At 42.8% G+C, this 14,897-nt stretch overlaps 1 protein-coding gene across 8 annotated transcripts in view; it reads left to right on the top strand.

Moving 5' to 3' along the window:
- Nucleotides 1-12,341, top strand: part of HEPHL1 (hephaestin like 1) — a 52,356-nt gene extending 40,015 nt beyond the window's left edge. For 7 of the 8 annotated variants that reach the window (XM_064409500.1, XM_064409497.1, XM_064409498.1 and 4 more), the window contains 9 exons: nt 496-709; nt 2,266-2,405; nt 3,576-3,716; nt 6,715-6,821; nt 7,299-7,521; nt 8,246-8,385; nt 8,972-9,131; nt 10,405-10,497; nt 10,576-12,341. In XM_064409500.1, coding sequence (XP_064265570.1) covers nt 496-709; nt 2,266-2,405; nt 3,576-3,716; nt 6,715-6,821; nt 7,299-7,521; nt 8,246-8,385; nt 8,972-9,131; nt 10,405-10,497; nt 10,576-10,778 — 1,421 coding nt within the window. In that variant the 3' untranslated portion in view covers nt 10,779-12,341. The remainder of the gene's footprint in view (nt 1-495; nt 710-2,265; nt 2,406-3,575; nt 3,717-6,714; nt 6,822-7,298; nt 7,522-8,245; nt 8,386-8,971; nt 9,132-10,404; nt 10,498-10,575) is intronic. The other variant, XM_064409499.1, reaches the window with a different exon arrangement.
- The last annotated feature ends 2,556 nt before the right edge of the window (nt 12,342-14,897 follow it).

The raw sequence follows: 14,897 nt of genomic DNA, 5'->3' as shown, positions 1-14,897 counted from the left end.
AGGTGGCTGAGGGAGTGTTTAGCCTAGAGAGGAGGAGGCTCAGAGGGGATGTTCTCACTCTCTGTAACTAACCAGGTGTTAGTCTCCACTCCCAAGTTGTAACAGGTGACAGGAAAAGAGGAAATAACCTCAGGTTGCATCAGGGAGTTTTAGTTCATTGGAGCAGGCTGCCCAGGAAGTGGTGGAGTCACAATCCTTGAACGTATTTAAAAGATTGTAAAGAGATGGCACTTTTAAAAGAGATGGCATTTAGGGACGTGGTTTAGTGGTAGACCTGGCAGTGCTGGGTTAATGGCTGGCTTGATAATCTTGAAGGTCTTTTCCAGCGTAGAATATTCTATCATTCTATTTAAACATCCCCTTGCTTGACTTTCCATACAGCATTATACATTAGGATTATCTGAGAACAGATCAGAGATGTATGCAGGACCTAATTTGCCAAGATGCTTGTTAGGTTTTTTAAATTGCTTAAATATCATGTGCTTTTCTTTCCAGGCACATTCAAAGTGGTTTGCAGGACTTTTGATCACTTTGTTGGTGGGATGAAGCATCTCTACGAGGTCAGCAGCTGCCACAACCCCACCCGAGCCCAGCAGCAGCGTGGAGCCATGAGGCTCTACTACATTGCTGCAGAGGAGGTTGAGTGGGACTATGCCTCAAATAAGAGCTCGACACCAAAGATTTACAACATCAGCAGCTATGAGGAAAGGTACCCAACCCAAAAAAAATGCTGCGGGCACAGGACACGCTTACAGTGTAGGGGAAACTTTGAAGCACCCTTTCATGATGCCAACCTTGTGTTTTTACTCTTCGCTAAACATAATATGAGAAAATGTCTTTACAAAGTCACAGCCTCTCAGACTAGACTAGTTCATAGGCATCAGTTTCAAATGCTTTCATTTCATGTCTTGTAATGCTGTTGAATTCAAGAAGGCTTCCAAGTTTGTGTTCCAGCCTTGACTCAACTTTACAATGATGCTCCCCAACCCCTTACTCTCCTCAGCCTTGCCATACCAGACTTCTGGTTTTCATAGAGGAGAAAGTCAGGCACCTGTTCCAGATGTGAGCTCCTGTAGGCAATGCAGATGTATGATGGGGGTGCTGAGTCTGCTTACCATCCTGCAGCATGGTAGGCCCTATATCCCCTGAAAAGATCTGAACATAAGTAACCTTGCAACTGAATCACTCTACTGTGTGAGGAATAGAAAACTTGTGAAAATAATACACATTCCAAGTCGTATTGCATAGACTGGTCTTTGAGGACACTTTGGTGAAAGCAAAAAGGAACATACATCAAAAATAAACCTTATAAAATCATCCGTGAAAGTGCTCCTTGTACAGAGGAAGAGGAGTCTGTAAAAAATACACCTGAAGAGTCTCAGGTGACGATGTGAGTTTAAAGAAAACATAAACTCCAGTACTGTCAAAGGCTGCTGTTGCACACACAGCTCACTACACAGTAAGCAGTATCCCTGGGGCAGTTTTTTGGTTTTATTTAGTGTATTGTGAGCCAGCCTTGCGACTTCCCTGCCAGGGGCACCTTGGAGATGAGCTGCCAGGAGACAGCTGCTCCCAGAAGAGGGAACGCTCAGCTGCACAGCGGGTTGTGAGTGTCCTCTGCTGGCAAGTCAGCCCTCTGGGATCCCATGGGAGCAGCAACAAACCGAGGGTAAACCTGGAAAGCATCCTGTTCCAGGTGCAGAATGGAAAATACATTTCTCCTTTTACCATCATGCTGGGAAAGCATCCAACCTGTGCAGTACACAGCAGCAAGAGGGAAGGGTAAAGCAGCTCCCTCTTATCTCAGATGATGGCATTTGTTTTCGAAGGTCAAGCTTTGTTTATCATCTTCTCGTGGCTAATAGCTAAGATAGCAAAAGCAGCCATCATGATAAGAGGATTCAGGTTTCCAGGGACAGGCAGTATCTTTTATTGGAGCAAACGATGCAGCTGGAGAGGGCAGCTGAAACCACTCTCATCTCATACTTTACCCCTGCTCCAGCTCTGGTGAATGAATTGTGTTTCCAAAATTCTAGGAGTGCAGCTTATCCTCAGCTTTACCTGTTTGAAGAGGGTGTGCATTCACTGAGGATTGTCACTCTTGCTATTTGCTATTCAAAACCTCTTGCATCTCTCAGGGCCTTCACATCCATCAGCACAGTGGATCAGTCTGTATATTCTCATTGAATCTGTTGTGAATAGCACAAAAGTTACTAGCTTTCAGCTCTGTACACTTTAGTGCTTTTATTGCATTTTATTTTGCAGCTATGGGCACATTTTTCTGAGCCAAGCAGAGGACCTGATCGGTTCAAAATACAAGAAGGTGGTTTACAGGGAGTACACAAGTGGCAACTTCACACAGCGCAAAGTGAGGACAGAAGAGGAGGAACACTTGGAAATCCTGGGCAAGTAGCTCTCATGTCCCACAGACCAAGCCTGTGGTCAGGGAGGGGATTGCTTTCCAAAAGCTAAGATGTTTTATAGCTTTTTAAAGATGGAAAATATGGAACAGTGACACCTATTCCAGGTGTCAGTGATTTTACATGCTATTTATGTCATTGCTGAGTCTAAAGATCCTTTCCAATTAAAGAATTCATTCTTGAACATGAATAAGGAGCATCCTAAGGAGTGCTATAATGGCAATTCCAGAATTCACCCTAAATTCAGAGCTTGTAACATGGGGGAGACTCTTGTAAACAGATTAAGACAATATTAAGGAGATGGATTTGTGTTTGCAATTGGCAAGACATCACTTTACTCATCATAAAATAACCACCATCAGTTCATGTTTTTATGGGGTGAAAAGCGGGCAACAACTGTTCATAAAGTAATCATAGAATTTTAGAATATCATGAGTTGGAAAATCATCAATGTCCAATTCCTGACCCTGCATGAGTCACTCCATGTGCCTCAGAGCATTGTCCAAGCACTCCTTGAACTCTGTCACTTGGTGCTGTGACCACTGCCCTGAGGAGCCTGTTCCAGTGCCCAAACACCCTCTGGGTGGAGAACCTTTTCCTAATACTGAAACTAAGCCTGTCCTGATACAGTTTCGTACTCTTCCCTCAGGATAAACTTCTCTAGGTATCTATTTACCATTTCCTTTCCTGAAGGGCAAGAGCGAAAAAAACAGTTGGTGGGGTTTTTTTTTGTTGTTGTTTTTGTTGTTGTTGTTTTGTTTTTTGTTTGTTTGTTTTTGTTTTTGTTTTTGTTTTGTTTTGTTTTGTTTTGTTTTGTTTTGTTTTGTTTTGTTTTGTTTTAAAGTGGCAATTACCAGCTTAAGAAATAACATCTTGAAAGATTCAAAAACCACCTCAGGAATTTTCCTTAAAAACAGCTGTCCAAAGACTTGTCTTCAGAGAGGACAATTCTCTTCATTGACTGAAAAGAGATTATTTGTACATATGTAGCTTTTAATCATCTGAGATAAACCAATTTTGATGACTTTCCTGGAAGAACAGAAAAGCCCAATGGTTTTGATAGAGATCTTGGCTCTACTCCTAGGCCAAGCTATTGAAAGTTTGTTGAATTCAGAAAAGCAGCATTAAACACTGGCATCTTCTGTTTGAATTTAGGGCCGCTACTCCATGCCGAGGCCGGTGACTCCGTACTGATCGTATTTAAGAACAAAGCCAGCAGGCCTTACTCAATAAGTGCACATGGTGTAGAAGAGGTTGGTTGCGAAGAACAGCCTGAGACACCAATTACCCTCCCTGGTAAGGCTCCTTTTTTAATTTTTTCCCCCCTTTTCTTTGAGCCTCAAAGGCTGTATATAAAACCATCTTAGCACATTAATGATAATCTCTCTTTCAAACTTGTCCATATCTATATATTCTCCCAGGCATAATAAGCTCAACGCTTATTCAGCTACAGTTCTGAGTTGCTAGACATGTAGGTTCTTGATCAAGTGAGCATGTTTGGGCAGAGAGTGAGCCTTCATTCCTATCAGGGGTAGAAACAGGAATGTAATATCACTAGACTACCTCCAGAAGAGAGAGAAGCAGGCCCTTAATCACGGCAAGAGAAATGTGAGCCAGTGCTGCATTTGGCTCCAGAACTGACACTCTAACAATGATTTTAGAACTTTCAAATTCAGATGTAAGAATTGCAGATGTTAATATTAACTCTGCCTGTCTCAAGCTACAGAGAATTGGCATTTGCATTCAGAGTCATGCATAAAATGCCAAATGTAGCTGTCATGTGAATTAATAATCTTTGGGAAAGTGTACCAAAGTTTCTAGTGAGGAAAACAGTGGAAGATAGTTTTTCATATAGAAAAATTCCTGTTTAACTTTTTGAACTTCAATTTTTTTGTTGGGTATATGTTCTAAGTAAGAAGTCAAACCCAGGCATTGTAGTAAATCCAAAATGTACCCACCTTTTCTTTCCAACACCTATGCAACTTTTTGCAGTATTTGTGAACTCCAGTTTGACAGTAAATGTAAAGAAATTTTGATGTAATAAAGCTCTGTGCAAGCTGACATTTCTTTCCTGTGAGCAGCTGTGTCAGTACAGTACAAATACACAGAAACTCATGTCAAATGTGGGCCAACATCTGCCTTGCTGGAGTTTGATGAATATATACCTGAGGTTAATACATGGGGGAGGGGAAAGAAAAGGATGTCTATACAATTCCCTTGTTTTGTTATTGGCTCCATGATGTTGTTGTCGCTGTCAGGCTGGTGTTTGAGATGTAACAACGGGAACACTACTGTCATGTCTCCTGTGTCCACATGGGAGCAGGCTTGGGATGAGTTGGATGAGGGAAGGTGTCTGTGTTTGAGAGTAAGCCAAAAGCATTCTTCAGAAGACCTATGGACTGACTTTTCCTTAGGAGTTTGGAAAGAGCAGTTAACATAGAAATGAAATCCCTGAAAATAAGAAAAATTCCTGGGCACCTCAGACCCCACCAGCATCATCTAGAAGTTCTCACTCTCTTTCTTCCTAGGCCAGGCTGGACTGCTTACCCCACCCTTGCCAAAGACTGTCTAACTCTACTAAATCCTAAATCGGTCATCAGACAGATTTGCATCCTGACAATCTGTACTCCTGAGAGCACTGACAGGTCCTAAAGAAACTGTGGAGGGCATGGTAAATAGATGCAGAGAGCATATCCATAGCAACCTATGCTAAACCAGCTCTCATCTGACACAGCTTTGTTCTCTCCCTGACCATTCTTCCAATTACCCAGAAGGAAAAAAGGGAGAAAACATCAATTTTCCTCATGTTTATCACTTTTTTCAGGGGTTATGCCTTATTTGCACTTCAAAGATAGGTCTTCGATGCCTTCTGAAGTGTGTCAGCTTTTAAGCAGGGTGGAGATTTTTTCCAACTACAGCCTCCAAACATCCTGAGCTGAGGAGGAAAAAGCAAGGAAGGGGTAGAGGACCATGACCAGCCTCCCTTCTCAGATCACACCTTTTAAAAAGAGGTGATGACATATAGGTTAGATACGGGTGGATGAGAAACACTTCCCTGGCCTATGTCTCCATGATATGGACTTAATGTCTCCATGACATGATGCTTATCCTGTAAGAGGCAATGATATTGCAATACTTACATGAGACCCATCTCATATTTTATGAGAGTTGAGAGTCACCATTTTTTTTTCTGTAGTTACAACTGTACAATTAAAACCCACTGCTGCATGATGCATGAGCAGTGTAGTGGCTCAGTGGCACAAAAACTAGGCTCAGTCACTTCCCAACCCTTTAAGCTTGAAAACTCTCCTTCCCTAGATGCTCACAGCTATTGGCAGCTGTTGGGTTGTAGCTGTACTAAAACCATGGTTCTGTGATTTCCTGGTTTTCACCTGACTCATACATGTCCCACAATGCTCTTGGCTGTTGTCACCCTGAAAGACTTCTGGGGCAGAGATTGCTTGGTTCAACATTTCTCCTCCACTTAAAAGGGCAAGGTGTTGACCACATCTTGGTCTCCTACCCTTTCCTGCAATACCAGCAAGAAAACAAAGCAGGGAAACACAGCATAGGCAGTTCATCTGAACACAGATGTTTGTGTCCAGTGCAGAGAAATTGTCTTCACCAAAATAGATGATTTCCTCATCCATTTGTTACAGATTTTTTTTTAAATCAGAGGTCAGGGAAGTTCTGCTCAGGGAGGATGTGGCAGAGATGATGGCATTTGGGAAGGGATAGAGGTTCTCTGGCAATTGCTGTAGAGCAAGGTCTTATCTGGAACAGGAAAGAACCCCCTTGATGCTCCCAGACAGCATCCTGTCTGGGCCCCTGGCTAACACACTTCGTCAGCACCCTCTGCAAAATCCCAGTGGCAACTGCCACTTCTTTTTGTCCTTTTCAATTGAGAAGGTCCAAGAAACATTTTCTGGGCTTGGCTCCCAATGCCTCATCTGACCTTGAGCATCAGCAGCCAAGATCATTGAATTACTGCAGGTTTTGCCAAGGGGAAAGATGAAGAGTCCTGTCTGTGAACTTCCTTCTGTGGGATACCACTTTTGTCAGAATCATTTGCAGATCTTCTTTTCCGGAGCAACCTGCCTTCATTTACACCACTGGAACCTCAATGACCTCCTGGAAGGCAGAATCATAAACCCATCCCATTGCTGCATGCTTCCTCAGGTAGTTTTGATGCAGACAATTTTTTGATGAGAAGGGTAGGAAGGCTGAGTTAGGTGCTATTCAAAGCCTCTAATACTTAGCTGCTCAAGGTAAAATTGTTCTCTCTCTGTTTCAGGGGAAATAAACACCTACAGGTGGAACATCCCAGAACGATCCGGTCCCGGCAAAACAGATCCAAATTGTATCACTTGGGTTTATTATTCAACAGCAAATTTTGTTAAGGTAACCAAGACATGGCCACTAAAGCTTGCATTGCTTTGGCTAATACGTCGTGCCTTGTGTAATGTTTCTGAAAGGATCCTGGAGCGGACCACAGGCTAGAGAAACCATTTACAGAGCGAGATGCTTTGTCCTCTGATATAACAGTTGTACATGCCTGGGTAGTTTAATCTATGGAAATCCCAAGGGATGCACCACAGTAATGTGATTTCCTCTTTAAAGAATAGTTGAAGGGATTTGGGGTAAAGACAAAACATTACACAAAATCACAGAATCACAGAATGAGTAAGGTTGAAAGGGACCACTGGATGTCATTGCTTTGGTAAATTACCAGATAGACACACAGAGAAAGAAGTTTTTAATCAGACTGATTTTTTCTTCATCTGCTAGGAGAAAACAATTTAATGTTCAGTTAATCTGTATCTATTTCATACCCGAATGAACTGAAAATCTGTAACACATATATTTATTTTATTTCAGGACACATACAGTGGTCTGATTGGGCCTCTTGTAGTTTGCAGAAAAGGAACTTTAGATGAAAGAGGTCTAAGGAAAGACATCGATCGTGAATTTACTCTTCTGTTCATGGTGTTCGATGAAAACGAATCCTGGTATTTGAAAGAAAATATTGAAACATACCTTCATAAGAATCCTGAGGATTTTAATTCCACTGAGAACTTCGTAGAAGGCAACAGCATGCACGGTATGTAGGATTTGGCAGCAGCAGCCAAGAGGGAAGAGGTTTCTTTTTCACAGCCCTTTTAGGAAGACATTGGACTCAGCCTGCAATTACCCAGCCATGTGACAACTTCATAAACTGCAATGCTGGAAACAAAAAGATTTCACAAGCCCAGCCAAGATATTTTTCTAACAAGATAGTTTACTCTTATCCTTTCAGGAAGAGGCTGCCCTGCCAGGATTCCCTTGTCATTGGGAGCTGTGTTCCTCCAAGGCTTGTTTTTCAGGAGCATAAGGATGATATTTTGAAACTGTGGCTGTATTTGCAACCAGTCCAGGAGCCAGGCTGAATAGACTGGATGGGGACACACACAGCCCTGGCAAAGCAATCTTTTCTTTCTACAGCTGGTACCCATTTTAGGCAACAATTCTATTCCCTCTTTTTCCATGTAGCTTCTAAGCATAAATCCAGTTTGCTCAGGAGTTCAGTCTCAACCAGTAAAAAACCAGTTTGATGCTCTGTAAGACAGAAAGATGTTTGTTGTGTACACTTACACAATTTGGAAACTGAAACAAAAGCATGACTCTCTCCCTGCAGTGACAGTGGTCATTTGGGACAGCACTTGTCTGTCCCCTCTCTGCCTGAGCACTCCTTCTCCCCTGAAAGTGCAAAGGGTGCCTGAAGTGGAGGTTATAATCACCCATACCATGGCAAATTATTAATCATTCCTATTTTGTCGTTCTTCCAGCAATCAATGGGAAGATTTACAACAGTCTCTTGGGTCTAACAATGAATGAAGGTGATAGGACAAACTGGTATTTGATAGGAATGGGCAATGAAGTGGATATCCACACAGTTCACTTCCATGCACAGACCTTCATCTTCAAGGTTGGTAAAATAAATCAAAGTAAAACTTTTATAGTGTTATGAGAAATTTATGAGAAAAACAAACAAACAAACAAACAAATCCATACTTCCAGCCTGTTTTTGTCACTTAGGCCCAGAACCCTGGGCTGATGCTGAGGTTGGTGGGAGTTTTGCATTTGAAGGAAACACAAAATGAATGTGATACTTGCAAAGCTTCTATTTCCCTAGTAGAGGACATGCTTAGGTGGGTTAAAATATGTGATTACCCATAAGTGTGAGGGAAAATACAGGGAGGAAATTAGAGTTATGCTGGGTTAGAGTATCGTTTTATGCTGTGACAGTTTACCACTGTCAGGACTACGTTTTCAAAGAAACGCCTTTGCTCAACCAAAAGCTGGAGTCAACAGAAAGGGTTTGCTGTTGTTGTATAATGGATTAAATGACAGGTGTCCACAGACCTCAGTTTCTCTGGATGATGCTCACTAGAAAGGAACAAGAAGCATTTGATCTGTCTTAAGGAGCTGGAATTCTAACTGGAATATTTCAGTGCCCATGGAGGGAGTATTTGAGGCACGACTCTCACAATTCTGGTTTTGCTTTGCCACAGACAGATCAGGACCACAGAGGAGATGTATATGACCTTTTCCCTGGGACCTTCCAGACAGTTGAACTTGTAGCAGAAAACCCTGGAACGTGGCTTCTGCACTGTCACGTGGCTGACCACATCCATGCTGGCATGGAGACAACCTACACCATCAATAAATCAGGTGCAGTATCAGAAACACCCTAGGACTCGGAGGTGGTACTGCAGTTGGATGGAAGGCAGGGATGAAAGGAAGAGAGCTTACCTGTGCACTGGTGGGAAGCACCTGCACTGCCATGGCCAGTTAGCAGTGATAAAAGACAGGACAAACAGCCCTAATGACATGGCAATCTTTGGTGCACTTTGCTGTGACTTGAAAGCAATTGGTGCCTCACAAGTGCCCTTCTGAGACAGTGGCAGCCTCGGGACCATTTGTCATTTAAAGGTAGCACAGAAAACATCTGCAAAGCTGTTTTTCAGCCTTTTTGCCACACTGTGCGGGAGGGCCTACAGTCTGGCATGGTGCTGGTTTCTTCCTGTGAGCCCTGATGACTTGCAGAGCTGTTTGGGCTTCTCCCTGCACAGGCAGACACCAGCTGGCATAAAAAGGAGCTCCAAAAAAGTGGTTGCTCATCTTGTCCAAGAAATAGGTGATCTCTTGACTAAGGAAAATTGGCAAAATTTTTGAGTGGTGCTTGTCTCTTCCAACACATGTGAGTGAAAGTGTTTTGTGAGCCTCTCCACATCACATTACTCCACTAAACATCTGGATCCAGCATCAAGGTCCTCACTGTGCTGACTACGCTCCTCTACAAGAGTTGAAACAGTGCCAGTAGGCACACCTCATACCTATAACCCTGTAGCAGCACGATGACAAATGTAGATGCCAAATGTAGCCAAAATACTCCTTCCTTGGATATGACAAATTTATTTGATTACACATATTCATGAGGGCTGTGAGATTCTAAACAGACAAGCAAATGCAGAACTGAATCATGGAATGGTTTGGGTTGGAAGGGACCTTAAAGATCATCTTATTCCAACCCCCCTGCCATGGACAGGGACACCTTCCACTAGACCATGTTGTTCAAGGCTCTATCCAGCCTGGCCTTGCACACTTCCAGGGATGAGGCATCTGCACCTTCTCTGGGCAACCTGTGCCAGTGCCTCACCACCCTCATCATAAAAAGTGTGTTCCTTATATCCCACCTATATCTACCCTCTTTCAGTTTAAAGTTACTCCTTGTCCCATCACTACGGTAAGTAGTGGAATAACAGAGATGCCTACAGAGAAGGGGAATGTTGCCCATGGGGAACAGTTGTGATGATCTAACCACAATTTCTGTTCAGATCAACAAGGTAGAAATAATGAAATAAAGTCAACTCTATTTTTTCAAAAGAGGAAAAAAATATTTATTAAGGCTTCCAACTTAACTATGGCTTTTTTTCACCCTGAGAAGAGAGACGACAGTGGGAAGTTCCTTCAGAAGGAGGACACACAACTGGAACATACAACACAACTCCTGCAACAAATGAAACCACTGCAAAGGGTAAGGATTTTTAAAAATGCCATTTAAAACTCTTCAGATTCATGTGCAGATTTCTCATTAACAACTCTCTTTTAACAGATTATGACAACAAAGTGGGCAATTTTTTCGGCAAAACTTTGAGTCCTGGAGAAGCCAGCCTGATACTTGCAGCTTTTGTTTGCATTGGACTTGTTCTACTGTCAACAGCATTAATCTTCTTCTGCTTCATCACCCACCAAGGAAATAGAATCCATTACACAGCTCTGGATGATAAAAGTGCACTTCTGGCAGATTCCCTGTAAATCCCCACTTTTAATATTGTTCACAGGGACTCACTGGATTTCACAACATAGAACCATAAAACCATTAAGTTTGGAGAACACCTCTAAGATCATTGAGTCCAGCCATTAATCTAATACTGCCAGGAAACATGCTGCTAATAAAACTGGAGCAGGGCATATGCTGACAGTCCTACCCCATGGCCAGTGCTCACAAGAGTGGACACGAGCTGTAGGGCTCAGCTCCAAGAGCCAGGTACCACCCATCACCATTTCCACTCTCTGGAGTTCAGATGAGCTCTGTCCAAAATCCAATCTGGCAGCTGAGCAGAGCAGCACACACCTCTTGGCAAACACAAGAGTAAGGAACAGGCAGAATGGCATCCATGTGCTCTGTGCAGAAACTTGGGGTTCACATTAGAAAATAAACGCCATCAGGGACTGGCTTAAGTTGTCAGGTTCTGAAGGAGTAGGTGCAAATCTCCAAGTCCCTGCCACTTCCCAAAGTCTGGCTCAATGAATTCACCACCACTCGAGTGATTGCCTCTTTTTTTTTTTCCCTGTTAAATGAGGAAACTTTGCACTGGGGACAGATTTCTGAAGACCTACAAATAAATTTTAGCACCTGATAGGTTCAGCAGTGCCCCTGCTGTTAGTTTCTAACAGCTTTTATTTATCTCTAAAAATCTAGTTCTGAACAACCTCCAAGAGATTAATTGACTTTGTAAATGCTGCTTGTTATGGTCCTGATTCTGTACCTCTTCTTTGCACTGAGCAACACCTCTCTCCCTACATCTAATGAAGCCATCAGGAGGATAATCTTTGTGCTCTGCAAGGCAGACAGACAGAATCAGGACATGTTTAGTGATACTTGAATGTTTATAGCTAATTTTTTATTAGGTTGTGTTCATTCTTGCCTGCTCATGCCTGCTATAGCTCTAGCAGAGGAATTCCAGAACAAAAACCTTTGTAAAACTGTTTACACAAATTTGATTTTGAATGTAAATTCAAGTTGCTGTTTTGGTTTTTTTAAATTTTATTTTTTCCACTTCTGTACTTTAAAGTATGTTCAAAGGTAGGAAATTTTACTGTGCAACACTCTTACTGTAGCTTAAATGTGTCCTGCATTGATATCCAGTCAACAATATGTTGAAGGTTTCTCCGTAATTTCTTTGTTTTCCTCAGTCATTTGAAAGCATGAACATAAAGTACAAATGAAGGACCAAGCCCTTATAGAATTTACATCATATCAAAAAACCCAAAAATCTCCTTCCTAAAATCTCCAATTTGACCTGGCAAAAACAGGTACTCTACCCTTTCATCTTCCTGTCCTTTAAGCTTTAAAATTGGGGTCTCTTCTTCTGTGCAAAAATACTGTCTGTGCAGAACTTTAGCACTCTGTGTACATATAAAATTAAAGCCTTCCACTCAAAATGTACTATTAAGAAAGAAAATTATTTGGTACTTTACTTCTAGGGTAACTAATGTACCTGATGTTTTAGAAACAGAGTCTTAAGTATGTTTTGACTGTAGAAACTAGTTTGCCAAAGTGATTACACTGATAATAAAGAACCCCAGATATTTGTATGAACCTTCTGGCCCAGTTCATTTCCTCTGCCCCGCTCCTCAGCTGGACAGTGGCTGTGAAACCAGAACGAAGGCTCCAAAGGGCCCCAGGACATCACTGCTGCCAGACCAGGGGACACAGCCTGCCACAGGGATCATGAAATGTCACAAAAAGTGTAAAGCAGCAAGTTTACCATTGCCTGCCTGGTGCAGGCAACCCGGGGGCAGCTGTGCCCTGACACCTGTGCTGGGCTGAAGCACCAGCAGGAACAGAGTTAAGCAACAAAATGAACAGAAAATCAAATCACCAAGGCAGGGCTGTTCTCCATGGAGTGCTACAGGCCCTCAAATACGAAAAATATGGATTATAAAATGGGGTAGCAGTTGGGAACTGTCCTAAATCCAAAAGCTTGAAAGGTGACAAATACATGGTCAATCTTTAAAAACTTTCCAGAGGACTAAACAGCTCTGTCAGCCACACAACAGGAGCTGGTTGAAACTGTTCTAAAACCAAAACCAGGAAAGTGTCCAAAGGAACAGAAGAGAACATGGAAAAATTTATACTTATTTTTTTTTTCCCAACAAGAAAATTTTGCTTTGGGAAGTTTTTTGAAGGACTCCGTGCATAGGTAATAAGCGTGGATGAATATAACCTGCTTACATTTCCATAAGATCTTTGAGAAGACCTTCTTAAAGCTTCTTAAGGAAATGAAATCACCATGGGACGAGGAGCCCATGGAGGTTAAATAACTGGTTAAAAGACAGTGAAAAGTGGTGAGATTTCATGTTGAAAGTCACTCATGGGGTGCTACATGATTGCAGCATGTCTTGCTTGTCCTTGCTTTTCAGTATTTTCTCTAAGTGTTGTGAAAAAGAGTGGGTAAGTTGAGTGACAATTTTAAGCACACATAGCATGAAAAATCAGTGGAAAAAAAGGGCAAAATTTATTACTGATACATTTACAGTACTACATGTGGGAAAAAGCAATCCTACCCTTATGTGTATGATACTGTCTAAGCATCTCCAAAATGGGATTGTATTTGTAATACTTTAATGACATTAGCTCCAGTGTTTTTCAGTGGGCAGAAAGACAATTAAATATTAGGAATCAGTACAAAATAAGAATAGAGCAAACAGAAAACCACTTAGTCCCATTATATAATGTCTGGGGAACTTGCATCTTGTATACAGCATGAGTCAAATCTCCTGGCCTCATCCAGTAAAGGAGCACAAGACCAGCACAAAAAGAACAAGAAGGGGAATCGGTGTTGTAGAACAGTTTCCATATGAGGATTGACTTCCTTGGCTTATGGCTTGGCAAAAATATGAAGGACAATTGAAAGCAGAGAGGATAGCAGTTTTATAAGGGGAATTTGAGTGGAGAAGGGAATAGTTTGTCCTTTTTGTAGAAAGCAATGAGCTGGGGGAGCGTTACATGGAAGCACAGCACACGAAGTGGCTCTTCATGGGGTGGACATGTGACTTCTGTGACTCTTGGGCTGAGGATACTCCAAGCTCACAGAGGTCCAGAAACCAACAGGAAAAGTACAGAGGGCAAACAAATTAAGGGTTATTAAAGGTGAAGGCACCCAAGTGACTCCCCAAAAAAACTGACCTGAAAAGCAGTGATGAAACATTTTGGGTGGGGAAAATGCCACAGTACATGGTGGTAGGCAGGTTAGGGGCTTGGAGCATCTGTCAGACTGTGGTGGGGACATGAGTGCTGAGACAGCTGGGGCTCACCAGCCTGGAGAAAGTGCCTCGGGAGCTCTCCACAATGTGTGCAAACAGAGCTCTCCACAGTGTGTGCAAACAGCTGATGGAAGAGTAGCATGGACACAGTCAGCTTGTTCTTGGCAGTGCCTGCTGAGATGACCTGAGCTGATGGGCACAAACTTGACACAAGAAGTCTCCATTCAAACACTGCACCTGCGTTGAGGCAACCACATGAGTACAGACTGGGAGAGCCCATGGAGAGCCCCCCTCATTGGAGGCTCTTGTGGATGAAAAGCTGGACATGAACAAACTGTGCTCAGAGTTCAGAAAGCTAACCTCATCATGGGCTGCATCAGAAAGAGTGTGGTCAGCAGGACAAGCGAAGTGATTGTGCCCCTCTGCTTCGGTCTGTTGACATCCCACCTGGAGTGCTGTGTGCAGCTCTGGGGCCCCCAACACAAGACATGGACATGCTACAGCACATCCAGAGGAGGCCACAAAGATGCTCCGTGCGGGGGCTGGAGCAACTCTCCTAGAAGACAAACCGAGGGAGTTCAGCCTAGAGAAGACAAGGCTCTAGACAGACCCACTGTGGCCTTCTAGGACCTGAGGCGTCTTACAAAAAAGAGGGAGAATGACACTTTAAAGGACATGCAGTGATAGGAGAAAGGGGAATGGCATTAAATTGAACGGGGGTGAGTTTAGAATAGATTTTATGAAGAAATTCATTACTGTGAGGATGGTGGCACAGCTTATCCAGAGAAGCTGTGGATGCCCTATCCCTGGTGCCTTTTAAGTCCAGGCTGAATCGGATCTAGTGGAAGGTGTTCCTGCCCACAGCAGCACGGCTAGAACCAGGTG

The sequence above is a fragment of the Passer domesticus genome, chromosome 2 (assembly GCF_036417665.1).
Source record: "Passer domesticus isolate bPasDom1 chromosome 2, bPasDom1.hap1, whole genome shotgun sequence".
Classification (NCBI taxonomy): Eukaryota; Metazoa; Chordata; class Aves; order Passeriformes; family Passeridae; genus Passer; species Passer domesticus.
The sequence above is the reverse complement of the archived record's forward strand: the minus strand, read 5'-3'. Positions and strand labels throughout refer to the sequence as shown.